Here is a 19,662-nt window from a genome sequence, read left to right as displayed (position 1 = left end):
TTCAAAAACAAGTCTACAAGCTAGAATTCCTACGGGAAAAAGGTAACGGCAAATCCTAAAACAATCCACTCAGAGGAACAGGAAACCCTACACATGGTTAAAATAGCTCTGCCTTCTTTCTGCTTATCAGAGACAACTGTGCTGTTTTCCAAAGTCTGATGTGATGAAACAGTCCCCACTGGATGCTCTTTCGACTTGAGACTTGGCTACAAAGACAGCCCCTTACCATGTGTCTTGCTAGAAAAGAACACCTGAGGCTGGGTAATTTACAAAGGAAAAACATTTATTTGGCTCATGATTCTGCCGTCTGGAAAAGTTCAAGACTGGGTATCTGATAAGAACCTTAGGCTGCTTCTACTCATGGGGGAAGAGAAGGGGAGCCAGAGTGTGCAGAGATCCATGGCAAGAGAGGAAGAAAGGGGGGGTGGGGGTGGGACCAGGCTCTTTTTAACAATCAGCTGTATAGGGAACGAACACAGCAAGAACTCATGCACCTCCCTCCCCCAGCAAGGGCATCAGTCTATCCATGAGGGTCCACCCCCATGACCCAAACACTTCCAACACTGGAATCAAACTTCAACATGAGGTTTAGGGAGACAAACGCCCAAACCATTGCACCTTGCTTCCAGATTTGATTATTAAGTGCCATTATGAATGGTGTTTGCAGAATACAGCCAACTTTGGAGGGATGAAACAATAACAATTTCATTTTCGATATTATTAGAATATCTCTCTAGTTGTTGGCAGAATTTGGGGGAAATATATATTGGTCCTCAAGCCCAAAATGGTTATGTGTAATACATAGTCTTTTTAAAAATGCAAAATCAGGCCCTTTTTCATATGAATATTTTCCCATGTCACAATTTTGACAGTCTGATTTCTTGTCAAAATCCCTATTCCCAAGAATGCCTAAATGTATTCTTACAAATGTACAGCTGTTACCACAAAGACTAAAAAAAATTCAAAAAAGGCTCAAAATAGAAGCAAATGATGACTTCTGAAATGCCTTATTAAGTCTTAAAATAGCAGCATGTACAACAAGCTCATGATTCAGCCTGGGACTATGTGAAAAGAAATGAGCCGAGCTCTGTGTTTTGTGGGGCAACCTATTCTCAGGATCTGTGCAGCAGGACCACTATATACAGCCTTTTGGAGGTACAAAAACTACCCCTCCCACCCTGGGAAAAAGGAGAATCTACCTATAGTGGGGTTACATAGTGTCCCCCAACCCCAACCCCACTTCCTGTCCACTAGGAATCTCAGAATGTGACCTTACTTGGAAATAGGGTCTCTGCAGATCTAATGAAGGTAAGGATCTAGATGACCTTACGCTGGATAAGGGAAGGCCAAAGGCAGCAAACATCAACTTGTAAGAGACAGAACGAGGCACACAGAGACGTGTAGAAGAAGCCCACGTGAGCACAGAGACAAAGACAGGAGCGATGCGGCCACAAGCCAAGGAAAACCTGGGCCACCAGAAGCTGGGAGATGCAATGAAGAATTATTTTCTAGAGTCTTTGGGAGGGAACCCGGTCCTGCTGATACCTTGACTTCTCACTTCTGGCCTCCAGAACTGTGAGACAACGAATCTCTGTTATTTTAAGCCACTTAGTTTGTGGTAATTTGTTACTGCAGCCCTTATGAACACACGGCCTTTCAGGGAAATAGTGTTATAGTTCCTTTTGGCAATGGCTCCCACAAAATGGTCTGAGGTGATTTTAGGTGGCACTTGAGCAGTGTGTGTCAAATACCACTGACCTCACGGATTGAGACAGCCCCTTTTGATTATTTCTTCAGGTCCAAATAAATCCAAGACACCTTAGGATGGCAATACCGCCTCTAAGGGCTCTAACGTGCTGATCTCCCTCCACAGAGAGCAGACTTGACCTTTGATGCTTCAGCAGGCATCTGTACTACTTCATTTTTATCATGTTTACAAAACAATATTAGTTTCTGAATGGAAATAGTACTGTAACATTGCCTTGAAAATAAACATGGCCAGGCGTGGGGGCCCATGCCTGTAATCCCAGCACTTTGGGAGGCCAAGGTGGATGGATCACGAGGTCAGGAGTTCGAGACCAGCCTGGCCAACTTGGTGAAACCTTGTCTCTACTAAAAATACAAAAATTAGCTGGGCGTGGTGACAGGCACCTGTAATCCTACCTACTCAGGAAGCTGAGGCAGGAGAACTGCTTGAACCTGGGAGGCGGAGGTTGCAGTGAGCTGAGACCACTCCATTGCACTCCAGCCTGGGTAACACAGTGAGACTCTGTCCACTCCCCGCCAAGCCCCCGCAAAAAAAAAAAAAAAAAAGAAAAGAAAACAAAATAAGAAAATAAATATATAGGCCAGGCACGGTGGCTCAATCCTGTAATCCTAAAACTTTGGGAGGCCAAGGTGGGAGGATCACATGAGCTCAGGAGTTCGAGATCAGTCTGAGCAGCATAGTGACATCGTGTCTCTACAAAATTTTTTAAAAAAAATTAGCCACACCCAGGCACAGTGGCTCACACCTGTGATCCCAGCACTTTGGGAGGAAAATGTGGGTAGATCACTTAAGGTCAGGAGTTTGAGACCAGCCTGGCTAACAAGAGACCCTGTCTCTACTAAAAATACAAAAATTAGCCGGGCACGGTAGCACATGCCCGTTCTCCTGCCTAGCTACTCAGAAGGCTGAGACAGAAGAATCATTTGAACCCGGGAGGCAGAGGTTGCCGTGAGCCAAGACTGCACCACTGCACTCTAGCCTGGACAACTGAGCGAGACTCTGTGTCAAAACAAGAAAGTAATAAACAAATAAATAATATATATATATATATATTTAAAAAGCAAGTTAATAGAAAAAAATTAAGCACATGATAATACAGGTAGAATGCAGACCCAGCAGGTCAGTTTGGAATCAGAACTTCAGGGAAAGAAACTACCAGCTCCTCTTGTTTTTCTGACTTCCGACTGCTCCCTGTACATCTGGTTTCCAGGCAGATATCCTGCTTCTCACTCTGACTTTCCACAAATGCAGGCTCCTAAAGGAAGCCTGCCCCAATTTTTTTTTTTTTTTAGAGACAGGGTCTTGCTCTGTTACCCAGGCTGGACTGCCGTGGTGCAATTATAACTCACTGCAGCCTCAAACTTCTGGGCTCAAGCAATCCTCCTGCCTCAGCCTCCCAAGTAGGTGGGACCACTGGTACATGCTGGCATCCCCAATCTAGCCTTCTTTTCTGAGGTCAAGCACTGGTTATCTGGATGACACTTCAGGCACTTTATCACATCCATTACCTAACTTGTTTCATGGTCTATACTGTTAAATACATTCTATTATTTTATCTTGTAAAGTAACATCTGTTGGAAAACAAAAATTCAGTAACAATGATGCATATAAAACTAGAAGTGAAAGATCACCTCCCATTCCCCTACTCCCACTGCTTACAGCAGGGGTCACAAGCAAAGGTTTCTTGGGGCCACACTGCATGACCCGGAAGATAAGCCCCTCTGCTCAGTGTCTCTGAACACTGCTGTACCTAGTGTTAAGAGAGCTTCTGCTTTTCCAAAAGAAGCTAGAAGTTCTGAATTTTATGTAAAATTTCCAGAATTTTATATAGACTGTTAATATTTTAAAATCTAACTTTTTTTTTTTTTTTTTGAGATGGAGCCTCACTCTGTCACCCAGGCTGGAGTGCGGTGGCTCAATCTTGGCTCACTGCAACCTCCACCTCCCGGGTTCAAGTGATTCTTGTGCCTCAGCCTCCCAAGTAGCTGGGACTACAGGTATGTGCCACCACGCCCAGCTAATTTTTTGTATTTTTAGTAGAGACAAGGTTTCACCGTGTTGGACAGGCTGGTCTCAAACTCCTGACCTCAGATGATCCACACGATTTGGCCTCTCAAAGTTCTGGGTTTACAGGCATGAGCCACCACACCTGGCCAAAATCTAACAATTTTTAACTGTTTTACAGTCAATTCAAATTTTGATCATTTATTTTTTATTTTTTATTTTTTTGTATTTTTGTAGAGACACAGTTTCACCATGTTGCCCAGGCTGGCTTCAAGCTCCTGGGCTCAGGCGATCCACCCACCTTGGCCTCCCAAAGTGCTGGGATTATAGGCATGAACCACCATGCCCAGTCTTGATCAAATGATTTTTAAATCAGATCAAACAAAATGGGTTAGTGGGCAAAATCTACACATCAGGCTATATCCAGCCTAGGAGTAGAAAAAGGCTCTTCAGTCATGACCCACTCTTAGAGTGGTTAAACGTAACCAAGTCGCGGGAAGGCAGAGATCTCACATGTAATGTGCTCCGTTGGGGCCTCCCCAGCAGAGGTGTGTCCTATCACTCTTCGAAGTTCAATACACATTTTGAAAATTTATTTAATATATAAAATATTTCATTACTACTATTTATAACAGCTTCAAATTGTGTTTTATGTTAGGCTATAAGGTTTGTCTTGCTAATTTTATACTCTATAGTTTCACAGGTCAAATAATCCTAGGACCTAGGAGCTTCATCAAAGTAGGAAGGGCTCAAATGTGATCAATTTTAGCCACATAATTCTTTACTATTTTGAAATGAATCTTATTTCCCTCCACAAAATAAATTTTGTAGCATACTTGTTAATCTCACCCTACTCAACATGGATGTTCAAGTTGATATTGAAATTCCAGTTTCAATGAGTACTTGCATCCCAGGATGATGTTCATACTCTAATAACCTCTTTAACACAAGGGTATGTATATTAGCAAACTGAGGACGGGGTGGTATGGTGGAGAAAACACTGCATATTCAGGCCAGAGGGTTTGGACACAAGACTCCACTCAGCCACTTTCTTTCTAGCTCTGTGACACTGAATACATCCCAATCTCCCTGAGTGTCACCTTTTTCATGTGTAAAAATGGGGTGATGATATTACAATACCCAGACAATCCACCTCACATGACCGTCATGAGGATAATATGAGCCACAATATATGAAGTACTGTGTCTCACAGTACCAGACAAGTATGTTTTATTATCCTCAGTTGTCAGAATGGAATTGGGAGCAATAAACAGTATTTAATGTTTAATGCTAATTAGAGAATTTTCCTGCCTAATAAAGTAGGTTAGCCTAGGATTACAAAAATGCAAGTATAATAACAACAACAACAAAATGACATTGGTGCTCCCACGTGCACTTGAAACAGTATGAGACTTATGCTTTTGCAAAAACTCGGATGTAAAGGCATCAGCCTGTATCTAATAAAAAAAAATTTAAAATTAATGGGGTATATAATATAATAATATAAATAACTCCACTGATAGCCAAGTAATTACCAAAAAAAAGCCAGCATAACCATCAATGTTACTAAAATTAAGAACCACCAAAGGGCAAACCTACCTTCCAATTCGCCAGTTTTTTAAACTCTATAATTTTTATAACTGCTCCCATGAGAATACCTATAAGAGAAAATTTAACATAAATTTAAGATATGAGAAAGATTACTCAAATTTAAGATATGACACAGCCTCAGGAGGTCCTGACATGTGCCCTAGGTGGTTGGGGCACAGCTTCGTTTTACACATTTTAGGGAGATGTGAGACATCTATCACATGAATTTCTCACTCACATCTCAGGCAAACACACTAAAATGAAGCACAAAAGTCAGGCTGTGGGGGAGGAAAAGCATTTTAAATCAAGACCCAAGGATACTCTGACTGGTGAAGATTTATCACCTGTCATTTTTACTATATCCACCCATTTTCAATGTGAAATGGCAGAGTTTACAAGCTAAGTTTGCCATGTACTGTTTATTTCCATCATTTTCAAAAAAGAATCCATGATCACTTTCTCAGACTCAAATAGCAGTTCCATGTTGAATATTTAGTTACAAAAACACAAATGCTGAAAATAACCTAAAGTAAAAGTCCTGTGAAATTCCTGGAAGAAAACAGACCATCTAAGTTCAGGCATGTTTCCATAAAGCTGACAGGCTCATCATTCTCATAAAGCAGCTACCAAAAATAATTCCCAAAGCAGCAGCATGGGCACAATTTATGATTGCCCTGCTACTCCCTAGATAAATGACTCTTAACCCTCTGTTGGTTCACCAGAATCACCACGGGAACTTTTTATAAAATGAAGACGCCCAAGTAGAACTTCAGACCTACTACATCACAATCTTGGGTAGGAGGTGACACAAAGCAAGCCTGCAGACCATTCCACGGATGCTTCAAAATGAAGACCTCCCTCTCCCAGAAAGGAAGGAGCTTTCACCACAAGAAGATGGAAGCACAGCTTACTGGGTGGGTGGGAGATAATACCAAAACACAGAATTTCCGCAGGAAAAGGATGTGCACTAACACTACCTTAGGGTAGGTAGTTTCAGGTGAAGAGGGCAGGTAAGTTCATTTTCACTTTATAAACCTCCATGCTATTTGAATTGATACAAAGTATTAAAAAATAATAAAATTATTTTGAAAAAGAGGAAGGACCCCAGACAAAATAAAGCTGAGCTATAAAAGGAGTCAATGAATACACATTCCTTTGCCAGGGCGCATGGAGCATGGATTCTAACCCATCTCCTGCTACAGTTCCCCAAGAGCTCCCATGTTCTTATTTTTTCAGGTTGTAATTACATTTTAAGGAGCTTTTACACTTTTGTTAGCCAAACAGTACATGGATACTATGTAAAATGTCATAAATAAGACAAAAGTCCCTTTAGATCATACCCCACTTCCACCCCCATCTTCGTTCTCTCTCTTCCTGGCCCAAGGTAACAAACTATCTTGGAAAGGTTGGGAAATATTGTATCAGGCCCTTCTCTATCCTCTTACATATATATATATATATATTTAACTGAACAGTAACAGGGTGTGAGAGTGTGTGTGTGTGTAAGTGTATGCATGGCACACCTGAGTGTTTTTATTTATATAAAATTTATGGTAGTATAATATATCATCCTACTACTTGCTATTTTGCTTAGCATTAAGTCTTAGAGATCTAGTCAGGGATTATTATGTACAGATTTGCTTCATTCCTTTTAACAGCTGGGCAGCATAGTATAAAAATGTCACAGCACCAACCAGGTGCGGTGGCTCACCCCTGTAATCCCAGCACAGGAGGCCGAAGCGGGTGGATCGCCTGAGGTTAGGAGTTCGAGACCAGCCTGGTCAACATAGTGAAACCCCCGTCTCTACTAAAAACACAAAAAATTAGCTGGGTGTGTTGGTGGGCACCTGTAATCCCAGCTACTAGGGAGGCTGAGGCAGGAGAATCGTTTGAATCCGGGAGGTGAAGGTTGCAGTGAGCTGAGATGGTGCCATTGCGCCCCAGCCTGGGCAACAAGAGTGAAACTCCATCTCAAACAAACAAACAAAAACAACAACAAAAAATGCCACAGAACCAAGCGCAGTGGCACCTGCTCATATCTTAGCTACTCAGGAGGCTGAGGCAGGGGGATTGCTTGAGCCTAGGAGTTCAAGATTGTAGTGCACCATGGTTGCACCTGTAAACAGCCACTGCACTCCAGGCTGTGCAAGACCCCATCCCTGTTAAAAAAAAAAAAAAAAAAAGAAGAAGAAGGAAAGAAAAGAAGCCACAAATTGAATAGATATTTCTGACCAGGCACAGTAGCTCACATGTGTAATTCCAGCACTTTGGGAGGCTGAGGAGAGAGGATTACCTGGACCCAGGAGTTCGAGACTAGCCTAAGCATCACAGGAAAACCCTGCCTCTACAAAAAAATTTAAAAATTAGCTAGGAGCCAGGTGTAGTGGCTCACACCTGTAATCCCAGCACTTTAGGCGGCCAAGACAGGTGGATTACCTGAGGTCAGGAGTTCAAGACCAGCTTGGCCAACATGGTAAAACACTGGTCTCTACTTTTGCAAAAACTCAGATGTAAAGGCATCAACCTGGTCTCTACTAAAAATACAAAAATTAGCTGGGCGTGGTGGCAAGTGCCTGTAATCCCAGCTACCCTGAAGGCTGAGGCAGGAGAGTTGCTTGACCTGGGAGGCGGAGGTTGCAGTGAGCTGAGATTGCACTGTTGCATTCCAGCCTGGGCGACAGAGTGAGACTCCGTTTTAAAAAGGAAAAAAAATTTAAAAATTAAAAAATTAAAAAAAAATTAGCTAGGTATGGTTGTTCATGCTTGTTAATCCCAGCTACATGGGAGGCTGAAATGGGTGCACTGCTTAAGCCTCGGAGGTGGAACCTACAGTGAGCCGTGATTGTGCCACTACATTCCAGCCTGGGTAACAGAGTGAGACCTTGTCTTAAAAAAAGAAAAAAAAAAAAAAGAAAAAACTTAGCCAGATGTGGTGGTAGGCAACTGTAGTCCTACTCAGGTAGCTGAGACAGGAAGACTGCTTGAGCCCAGGGGGTGGAGGCTGCAGTGAGCTATAATGATACCAACGTACTCCACCTGGGTGACAGAGCAAGACTCTGGCTCTAAAAATTTTTTTTTTTTTGAGACGGAGTCTCGCTCTGTCGCCCAGGCTGGAGTGCAGTGGCCGGATCTCAGCTCACTGCAAGCTCCGCCTCCCGGGTTCACGCCATTCTCCTGCCTCAGCCTCCCGAGTAGCTGGGACTACAGGCGCCCGCCACCTCGCCCGGCTAGTTTTTTGTATTTTTTAGTAGAGACGGGGTTTCACCGTGTTAGCCAGGATGGTCTCGATCTCCCGACCTCGTGATCCGCCCGTCTCGGCCTCCCAAAGTGCTGGGATTACAGGCTTGAGCCACCGCGCCCGGCCTAAAAATTTTTTAAAAAATTTTTAATTAAAAATAAATTGAGGCCAGATGTGGTGGCTCACGCCTGTAATCCCAACACTTTGGGAGGCCGAGGCGGGCGGATCACCTGAGTTAAGGAGTTCGAGACCAGCCTGGCCAACACGGTGAAATACCGTCTTTACTAAAAAAATACAAAAATTAGCTGGGCGTGGTGGCGGGCACCTCTAATCCCAGCTACTCAGGAGGCTGAGGCAGGAGAATCGCTTGAACCCAAGAGGCAGAGATTGCAGTGAGCTAGGATCATGCCACTGCACTCCAGCCTGGTGGACAGAGTGAGACTCCATCTCAAAATATCAAACAAAATAAAATAAAAATAAAAATACACATAAATAAATCGAATAGATATTTCGGAAAAGAAGATGTACAAATGGCTGAGAAACACATGAAAAGATGTTCAACATCATAAATCATTAGGGAAATGCAAATAAAAACTATAATGAGATACCACTCCATACCCACTAGGATGGTTATGTAAACCAGAGTATCTGAGACAAGTCTCAGTCAAGTTTGGAAGTTTATTTTGCCAATGTGAAGGATGCCCATCCATGATACATGCCGGGCGTGGCGGCAGGTACCTGTAATCCTAGCTACTCAGGAGGCTGAGGCAGGAGAATCGCTTGAACCCAGGAGGCGGAGGTTGCAGTGAGCTGAGATTGTAACACTGCACTCCAGCCTGGGCCATAGAGCAAGACTCCATCCCCCGCAAAAAGAAAAAGGTGAATTGTGTGATATGTGAAGCACATCTCAATAAAGCTGTTGCCAAATAAAAAGTACCACAGATTGTATGATTCCATTTCTTTATATTAAATGTCCAGGACACGCAAATTCAGAGACAGAAAGTAGATTGGTGGTTTCCAGGGGATGGGAGAAGGGAGAAGGGAGAAATGGGGAGTGACTGCTAATGGGTATTAGTTTCTTTTTGGGGTAATGAAAATGTTCTGGAATTATTTAGAGGTGATAGTAGTACAACTCTGTGAATATACTAAAAAACTCTGAATTGTGCACTTTAAGATGGTGAAATTTATCATATGTGAATTACATTGCACTTAAAAAAAAAAATAACAACCTTTTTAACCATTCCCCCACTGATGGGTGCCTCCAACTGTTTGCTATTAATAGTGGTGCTGCATTGAACACGCTTGTACATGCCACTTTGTGTTAAGAGTATCTCCCTGTGGAAGACATTCACAAAAAAAAAAAAAAAAAAAACCCAAGACTATCTCCCTAGGGCAGATCCAGAGACTACAAATGGCAGGTTTACAAAGCATGAGCATTTTTAACTCTGAAAATGTTGCCAAATTATCCTCCAAAGTGGTTGTACTGACTTACACTTCCATAAGAAAGCGTCCCACATCTCCAGTCGCGCTAGATAATCATCAGATGTTAACATTTCTGCCAACATGGTGGGCAATACATTGTACTTTAATGTTTCAATTTGTATTTGCATTCAATTTGCATTCAGCAATTATCCTGATTACTAGGGAAGTTAAACCTCTTTCCATGGTTTCAGGCTTCATTTTTAAAGCTTAGTGTTTTTCTGCTTTACTAAAACCTCAGCTTTTTTTTTCCTTTCTAAACGTATACCAAACCTTAATGCCATGATTACCTCGTTTATAACCACACATGAAGCAGTTACATTTGAAAATCAGTAATTATTCTATTGCCCAAGCCTGTGTCTTATTATTATTTATGATGTGCTAGGAAGTTTTGTCAGATACGATGTGATATTATTATTGTTGTTATTACTTAAATAATCCTTTGTGCAGCATTAAATTGGCAAACTACTACTTTACCTCTTAAGATTGAGGTTCAAAGTTAGGTTCAAAGTTAGGTCAATCTACTCAACAGAGAAAATGAATGTATATCACACAACTCATCACCAGATATTATACATACAGTATATATACAGTGTATATATATAGCATGTATATATATATTGTGTGTGTGTGTATACATATATATGTAGAGAGAGAGAGAGAGAGAGAAAAGCTAATACTACAAGCGTGCGCCACCACGCCCGGCTAATTTTTGTATTTTTAGTAGAGACATCACCACGTTGGCCAAGCTGGTCTTGAACTCCCAACCTCAGGTGATCCGCCTGCCTCAGCCTCCCAAAGTGCTGGGATTATAGGCATAAGCCACTGTACCCAGCCAATATTTTAAAATATTCACAAAAAAACAGAAATTGTAAACGAGTGAGGTTAAAAATAAACAGAAACACAAGTTCTAACATTTTCCTTTGCTCCCAGTTGATCTTTGTGCATACACCTAATTAAGGACACCCCTCAATTCATTCAGAGGATCAGGAGCAATTAATGATTATTTGTTGAGCTTCTTCTTTCAGGATTTGTCACTTTCAATTACTTCTAATCCTCAAAAGAACATTGTAGGAAAGCTCAGAGAGTTTAAATAGCTTTTCTGAGAGCTTAGAGCCACCAAGGATGCTGGCCCGCTGGCTCGGGTGCATCCTACCACCTCATCATGCTAAAGACACAGGCTGCCTACACTACTACAATGAACTGCCAATGCTCGCTTGCTCACTCCCAGAGTGCACTGCAGGGCTACCATTATGACTGTAAAACATAAATATTCCTGGTCAGTAAGGTTACATGAAAAATGTTTCAAATGTATTAATTTTTTTTGTTACCAAGAAATGTTTTATTTTTCTTGCAGTAGTTTTGTTAATTGTGCAAAATCATGTTTTGTTTTCACCATTTACACATTATCACACAATCCTGTTCTGAAAGACAAGTGTCCATTAAAAACAAAGCAAAAATAAAAATTCACAACCCTATTACCTAGATTTGTCATTTAAAGGTTTAAAGGGAAAAAAAAAAAAGGGGAGGTGCTTTCTTACAAGCTTTTTCACAAGTGTCACATTTTCTGCTTAAAAGGGAAGGGTTGGCTGGGCACGGTGGCTCACACCTGTAATCCCAGCACTTTGGGAGGCTGAGGCGGGCGGATTACGAGGTCAGGAGTTTGAGACCAGCCTGGCCAACATAAGTGAAACCCCGTTTCTGCTAAAAACACAAAAATTAGCCGAATGTGGTGGCATGTGCCTGTAGTCCCAGCTACTTGGGAGGCTGAGGTGGGAGAATCACTTAGACCCGGAGGGGAAAGTTGCAGTGAGCTGAGACCACGCCATTGTACTCCAGCCTGGGGGACACAGTAAGACTATGTCTCCAATAAAAGGGGAAGGATTTCAAAACAAAGGTGAAACAGCTTAACAAATATTTATAAAAAGGAACTTTACAGAATTGTCAACAATATTAAGACAACACTGACTAACCGGTTACATTACCACATCTTTCTCCACCCCCACCCTCAGAATGTATCCTGCCAGGACTAGAACAGGCTTTGTGTTCAAACAGAAATGTTTCAAAATCTCAGTGAAATGACCTGTGCTAAAAACCTGACAGGCATCTTCCCTGCCCTCCCACCTCATCTTCTGCAATTCTCTAACCCAGGTTCTAAACTGTTAAAGGGTCAAAGCCATGAGTGGGGAGAGGGGAGGGACCCTGCCCCAGTGTGGCTGTCTTATGATTATATATTCCACCATAAGTGCTGGCCTTCTGCAAGTTATGATTTTGGAAAATCCAACCCAGGCAGAGGGATAAGAAATTGACATCCCTTGGGTGACTTCCTGTTCTTATGCAACATCCCAAGCACCCTCTGGTCCCCTATCCAAGGAGAAATGCTAGGGCCTCGAGGATGTCCCAGACCCACCTCAGAGGGTCAGTCAGTTCAGGTAGGTCAGGCCCAGTTCTCTTCCCCCGCGACAGACCCTGGGTCCAGAAAGCATGGAAGACCATGATGCTGCCGGAGTGAAGACACTCATTTCCGTATCAAGAGCTGAGCCTAAGAAATGCGTGTTTTTGGTCAGGCTGGGTCTGAGCCAAAGAAGGGACAGACAGACAGAAAGAAAGAGACTAGAGGGCTGGGGCGGGGGGTCCGATGGTTTAGTGTATGTAGGCTTGGGACACGGTGGACATATTGTCGGACTGGTCTAGTGCCTTGGCTCTTTTGTACACCTTGTTGGCTGCAGCTGCCACGGGAGTCGGATGGTTAACCGCGTTGCCCAGTACAATGGCTAAGCAGAGATCCTTCTGCATGTATTTCAGGTAGAAATCAGGCTTAAAGTTTCCTTGCAGGATATTTTGGCACTTCTGGTCTAGCAAGATGCTGGCCAACTGTCCCTGATTGAGGATGTCCAAGAGTGTCTGCTGGGACTGATCTGTCACCCGGGCCAGGGTCAGCACCTCAGTGATCATGGCCATGAAGCTCCCTTGGACCATGTTCATGATCAGCATCATCTTGGCTGCGTTGCCAACTTCACCTAGGAAAAAGGAGGTCTTCCCCATTGTCTGGATGCAGCTGCTGCAGTCCTCATATAGGCCCCTGTCTCCAGCTGCTAAGATCACCAACATCCCTTGATTAGAAAGCTGCTGATTCCCTGAGATGGAGGCTTCTGGAAAGCGCCCCCGCTCCCTGACCTGGACACAATCACCTGGGCCAGCTCAGTGACTATGTCAGCGTCCAATGTTGACATGTCCACGTAGCACTCTCCAGGGTGGATCCCTTGCAGCATACCACTGGGGCCCAGCACCAGGTCCTTGGCTGCCTTGGGATCCAACACATGGGCGAAAGTGGTGCCACAGGTTGACAGGACTTCAGCAGGCGTTCTTCCCAAGTAGGCCCCCTCCTAGATGAACAAATCACATTTCTTGGCAGTGCAGTTCCAGACAGTCACCGTGTGACCCATTTTTAGCAAGCTGGAGACGATGCCACTTCCCATGAGACCAAGGCCCCCAAATCCTATCTTTTTGTTGTGATGCTGCCATTCACAGCCCTGCTGTCAGCTGCCCGGATGGAGATGGAACCAGTTTCCTCTTTACATATTTTCAACTTCTTTGTGATTGCCTGGTAACAGACAGAGATGGCTTTTGTTTGGCTTAGCAGGAAATGATGGAAATGAGGATCTGCATCTTTAACAGGCTCACTTCTGGTCCATTTAAATGCGGCCATTGGTCTGGCCATCATCCACCTCAAGGTACTGGACTTCGGGATGGTGACATTCTTCTAATCCCTTGGGGGCTAACCCCGCTTCTGGGGACTTTGCTCTTGGGTTCTTTTCAGAGGGGATTTGGAGCCTCTCTCTGAAGAGCCCGAAGACACCCTCTTTTTCCCTTCTCCCATGATCTTTTTCGCTTTCCCTTCAGACAGGCTAAGTTTGCACTTCTTATCACCTGAGTTGGGCCTACTTCTCTCCTCACTGAAATTAAGCCGATTCTTGTCATCAGCAGAATTGTGGGATGATGTCTGATCTTTCCCTTTGGGCTCTCCTGAGAAACTCCTTGGCGGCATCCACCGCTTGCTGGAATCGTTTATCCTTGTTAATCTTTATCATTCCCTCTTTATGAGCATGATATGGCTTCAGCTGTTTCACTTTAATCCAGGCATGATCTTATGTTCCAAAAAAATTTCACAAAGAAGCATTTCTTTCCATGAAGTTCCCTTTTTTTTTTTTTTGAGACGGAGTCTCACTCTGTCTCCCAGGCTGGAGTGCAGTGGCGCGATCTCGGCTCACTGCAAGCTCTACCTTCTGGGTTCATGCCATTCTCCTGCCTCAGCCTCCCGAGTAGCTGGGACTACAGGTGCCCGCCACCACACCCGGCTCATTTTTTGTATTTTTAGTAGAGATGGGGTTTTACCATGTTAGCCAGGATGGTCTCAATTTACTGATCTCATGATCCACCGACCTCAGCCTCCCAAAGTGCTGGGATTACAGGCGTGAGCCACCGCACCTGGTCCCATGAGGTTTCTTCAAGTCCTTCGGTGACTTAACGATCTTTCCTGGTGAAGGAGGATACCAGCCGAGTTTCCCCCACATCAAGTTGCTGAACAGCGAACTCACAGCCCCCATCTTACTACCCAACCATCCCCGACGCATGGGCCACCAAAAACATCCTCAAATGTATTAATAATCAGGTTACAAAATGTAGAATCCCAACACAAGTTCTCTCTCTCAAAAAAAAAAAAAAAAATATATATATATATACACGTATACACACCTATGTATTTGCACCGTGTTAAAAAGAAATAAATGCGGCCGGTTGTGGTGGCTCATGCTTGTAATCCCAGCACTTTGGGAGGCCAAGGCAGGTGGATCACAAGGTCAGGAGATTGAGACCACAGTGAAACCCCGTCTCTACTAAAAATACAAAAAATTAGCCGGGCGCCATGGCGGGCACCTGTAGTCCCAACTACTCTGGAGGCTGAGGCAGGAGAATGGCGTGAACCCGGGAGGCGGAGCTTGCAGTGAGCAGAGATCCCACCACTGCACTACAGCCTGGGCGACACAGCGAGACTCCATCTCAAAAAAAAAAAAAAAAAAAGAAAGAAATGCATACACGCACACACACACGTCCATAATGTGTGCCACGCACTGTGCTAATGTGTAAAATATATTAATACATTAATACATTATTATTATTATTTATTTCAGACAGTCTCACTCTGTCACCCATGCTGGAGTGCAATGGCACAATCTTGGCTCACTGCAACCTCTGTCTACTGGATTCAAGTGATTTTCCTACCTCAGCCTTCACTTTATTTTAGAGCGAGAAAAGGCCAGATTAGGGTTATAAGTGGAGGGCTGGAAGTTTGACTTTCAGTTGCCAAAGTTTAACCTTAATACTGCTGATCATTAGAAAAACTGTGATCTAACTTACAAACTAGATTTGATTGAATCAATGGGTAAATAGAATATACAAAAGTACTCCTCTGTCACAACTTTTTAAACCATGTTTGTGCTATTTAATTCTATTCTATTCCTTCTTGTTTTTTACTAAAAGATTTTAATTTTTTTTCGGTTTTTTTTTTTTTTTTTTTTTTTTTTTTTGAGACGGAGTCTCACGCTGTTGCCCAGGCTGGAGTGCAGTGGCGCGATCTCGGCTCACTGCAAGCTCCGCCTCCTGGATTCACGCCATTCTCCTGCCTCAGCCTCCTGAGTAGCTAGGACTACAGGCGCCCGCCACCGCGCCCGGCTAATTTTTTTTTTGTATTTTTAGTAGAGACGGGGTTTCACTGTGGTCTTGATCTCCTGACCTTGTGATCCGCCCGCCTCGGCCTCCCAAAGTGCTGGGATTACAGGCTTGAGCCACCGCGCCCGGCCCTTTTTTTTTGTTTTTTAAGGATAGTACTTTTGGCCAGTTACAGCTCTTTCAGAATTTGTCTAGCAGCCTTTCCGGTTTTTGTTGGAAAGCCCCCGTACCCCCACCAAAAAAAAAAATTGCTTTTTTTGTGGTTTTTTTTGAGACGGAGTTTCACTTTTGTTGCGCAGGCTGGAGTGCAATGGCATGATCTCAGCTCACTGCAACCTCTGCCTCCCAGGTTCAAGTGATTCTCCTGCCTCAGCCTCCCGAGTAGTGGGGATTACAGGCACGCACCACCACGCCTGGCTAATTTTTGTTATTTTTAGTAGAGATGGGGTTTCGCCATGTTGGCCAGGCTGTTCTTGAACTCTTGACCTCAGGTGATCTGCCCACCTCGGCCTCCCAAAGTGCTGGGATTACAGTCGTGAGCCACTGAACCCAGCCTCATTTTCATTCCTTACAAATTTTAGCCTAAAATATACACATGAATCAGCATTATACAGCCAGTAAAAAATAAATATGGGCCGGGCACAGTGGCTCATGCCTGTAATCCCAGCACTTTGGGAAGCTGAGGCAGGCAGATCACTTGAGGTTAGGAGTTCGAGACTAGCCTGGCCAACATAGTGAAACCCTGTCTCCACTAAAAATACAAAAATTAGCCGCGCATGGTGGCATGTGCCTGTAATCCCAGATACTTGGGAGGCTGAGGCAGGAGAATCGCTTGAATCTGGGGGCGGAGATTGCAGTGTGCTGAGATCACGCCATTGCACTCCAGCCTGGGTGACAGAACAAGACTCTGTCTGAAAAAAAAGATAAATAAATAAATAGGTGAACTCAACTAATACATGGAAAGAACACAAAAAAATGATATAAACTCAAATTAAACTATATAAAGTCATCTAATACATATGGACATGTCTACTCATGGACTGGAAGAGAATGAAACAAGATAAAAACAATTGTCAATAAACAGGATTTTTCTTTTTTCTATGTATAGTCGTTGTTTAACTGTGCAAAAGAAATTAGTTTTTAAAAGGCCCAAACTACAGAATTCCATAAAGTATAGAAAGTATCCTGAAAGCTTTGAACAAGGGCCAAGGAACTCTTTAGAACTTCAGGTTGATACTATATTTTTATAGTGAATGAAAAGTGGCCAGACAGACGCTCCTTTAAAAATACAGTAAAGTAGAAGTGGGGGACATGTGCTTTTGGAGTGCAGATGGTCCTTTTGTATCCTGACAATTTCTTAGGAACGCTGAACACCTAACTATAAAGCAAAAGACCAATAATGTCTCGAAATGACTGCAAGCTACAAAGCAACTTCTGGCAGGAGGGGAAAATGTATCCCCCAAAAAATGAAAACCCTACTTTCTCTGGCAACTTCATCTAGATTCTTTTTTGGCACAAAAGTTGGAAATTCTTGAAATGGTAGATATCTCAATATTTTGTTAGACTTTGCTCCAGCTGAGAAAAAAAGTTTTCCTTCAATTTCTTTAGCTTTATGAAATACAGAATTACTTTGATAGCTAAGTCAGCATTTGCAAATTCTAACCAAATGTCCTCTAATATAATTTTTAAAAAGTACTTTCTGGACCTCAGCGCTCTCCCTGGAAGTGCTGTTGGGTTTCCAGTGACCTCAGTTAGCAAGGAAGTATTGAAGGCAACACTGCCCTTCCATCACTTCTCCCAAGACCTGGTTATGCAGGCTACAATTATTTCTGCAACATCAGTGAAGAAATGAATCTTGTAGATGGAGAGCTCTGGCTGACTCCCAACACCATTCCACCCCACTCCCAATTCTGAGGTCACCAGGTGGTCAGAGTTCATCCTGCAACTTTTGGTGCCAGAAAGAAGAGGAGGTCCTCTCTTACACTGCAGTTACTGCTTTAAGGGCTTACCACACCAAGAGCCTGTCTGAGAGCGGATCAGAGTACCACAGCGAGAGAGCCTGCCTGACAGTGAAGCCGGGGAAAAGGGATTCACTGCTGAGGCATGGAGAAGAACTGAGTCCAGGAGACCTGATTCAGCTGTCTCAAGCTAATACTACCCGTAGTTTTGCCAGTTATCTGAGTCAAGAGGTGTGCGCCCCTACCCTTACCAATTTTTTTGTTTGTTTGTTTGTTTGTTTTGAGACGGAGTCTTGCTCTGTCACCCAGGCTGGAGTGTCCTGGCGTGACCGGGGCTCAGTGCAACTTCCACCTCCCGGACTCAAGTGGTTCTACTGCTTCAGCCTCCAGGATAGCTGGGATTACAAGCACCTGCCACCATGCCCAGCTAATTTTTCTATTTTTAGTGGAGATGGGGGGTTCACCATGTTGGCCAGGCTGGTCTCAAACTCCTGGCCTCAGGCAATCCGTCCACCTCGGCCTCCCAAAATGCTGGGATTATAGGTGTGAGCCACTGTGCCTGGCCAATTTCTTCTGAATTGGGTTTTGTCCCTTGAATGCAAAGAGTTCTATGTTAGTTAAGATGCTTTTAGTTGCAAGTAAAAGAATTTAGACTAAAAATGGCTTAAACAATATGCTTGTTTTGATTTTTTTCTTTATTCTAAGTCAACAACAGCTAATAGATGTTTATTATCTCATATAAAAGGTAGCACTAAGATAGGAAGTTTCAGGGCTATCAATTCAACAAAGCAACAATGCTATCAATAATCTGGGATTCCCATCTGTCCCCCTGGCAATCCTTAGCACTCTGGCTTTTGTGTTTGAGCCACAGTAGTTGCAAGATGGCTACCAGTCCACTAGGCATCACACCCTCATTCAGCAGCATCAAAGAAATGAAGGGGAAATTTCTCATTACTATCGGAGAGGAAAACATTTTCCATCCAGTACTCACTACCTCATCACATTTCACCTTGGTGTCACTTGCCAGAAACGGGTTTTACACTGCCTTGCCACCTCCACCCCTCTCAACCAATCATTGGCAAAGAAGAGTGAAATTAACATGATGGCAAAGACCAATCCTGACTTGGAGAGGCCTATCTTCCTCAAGCACACTCTGGCAAGATACCTGATCAAAATTGGGGTTCTATTTTCAAGGAAGAAGGGGGAAATGACTCTTTGGTAAGCAACCAACAATGTCTGCTCTAAGTCCTAATAGAAGCACTGGTGTTCAGCAAGCTGCAGTTACCCAAACATTCAAGAAACATGAGGAGCTTGAAATTCTAAACCAAATTATAAGAATTATCATTTTAATTTTCATGTGCATAATATCTAAATACACACCAACTATAATTTTCAAAGCAAATTTCCTTAAGAAGCTGTAAAACTGACCACACAACTGTAAATTCCTTGGAGTAGTTCTTAAAGCCTTTACCGAATGCCCCAGAATGATGGGTATTAGTCACAGAGGTTCTTTTCAATATGCCTAATAGCAGAAACGAATGTTCTTTTTTTTTTTTTTTTTTTTTTGAGACGGAGTCTCGCTGTGCCGCCCGGGCTGGAGTGCAGTGGCGCGATCTCAGCTCACTGCAAGCTCCGCCTCCCGGGTTTACGCCATTCTCTTGCCTCAGCCTCCCGAGTAGCTGGGACTACAGGCGCCTGCCACTACGCCCGGCTAATTTTTTTTTATTTTTAGTAGAGACGGGGTTTCACTGTGTTAGCCAGGGTGGTCTCGATCTCCTGACCTCGTGATCCGCCCGCCTCAGCCTACCAAAGGGCTGGGATTACAGGCGTGAGCCACCGCACCTGGCCAGAAAGGAATGTTAACGAGCAAGCCTCCTATTCTTGGAGCTCTAGGACTA

At 43.5% G+C, this 19,662-nt stretch overlaps 1 protein-coding gene, 1 non-coding gene and 1 pseudogene across 7 annotated transcripts in view; 1 reads left to right on the top strand and 2 right to left on the bottom strand.

Annotated features, from left to right (window-relative positions):
- SLC9A8 (solute carrier family 9 member A8) overlaps positions 1-19,662 on the bottom strand; it is an 82,211-nt gene that overhangs the window by 49,938 nt on the left and 12,611 nt on the right. For all 6 annotated transcript variants that reach the window (XR_001447450.3, XR_013400043.1, XM_077951983.1 and 3 more), the window contains exon 4: positions 5,372-5,430. Coding sequence is in view for 4 of the 6 variants with exons in the window: in XM_077951983.1 (XP_077808109.1) it covers positions 5,372-5,430 (59 nt within the window). In the remaining 2 variants the exon portion in view is untranslated. The remainder of the gene's footprint in view (positions 1-5,371; positions 5,431-19,662) is intronic.
- LOC713844 (cytokine-like nuclear factor N-PAC pseudogene) lies at positions 12,584-14,286 on the bottom strand (annotated as a pseudogene).
- Positions 15,971-16,032, top strand: LOC114670663 (U7 small nuclear RNA). The gene has a single exon (XR_003720360.1). It is a non-coding gene; the product is annotated as a U7 small nuclear RNA (small nuclear RNA).

The sequence above is a fragment of the Macaca mulatta genome, chromosome 10 (assembly GCF_049350105.2).
Source record: "Macaca mulatta isolate MMU2019108-1 chromosome 10, T2T-MMU8v2.0, whole genome shotgun sequence".
Classification (NCBI taxonomy): Eukaryota; Metazoa; Chordata; class Mammalia; order Primates; family Cercopithecidae; genus Macaca; species Macaca mulatta.
This window is presented reverse-complemented; position numbering and strand designations above follow the sequence as displayed.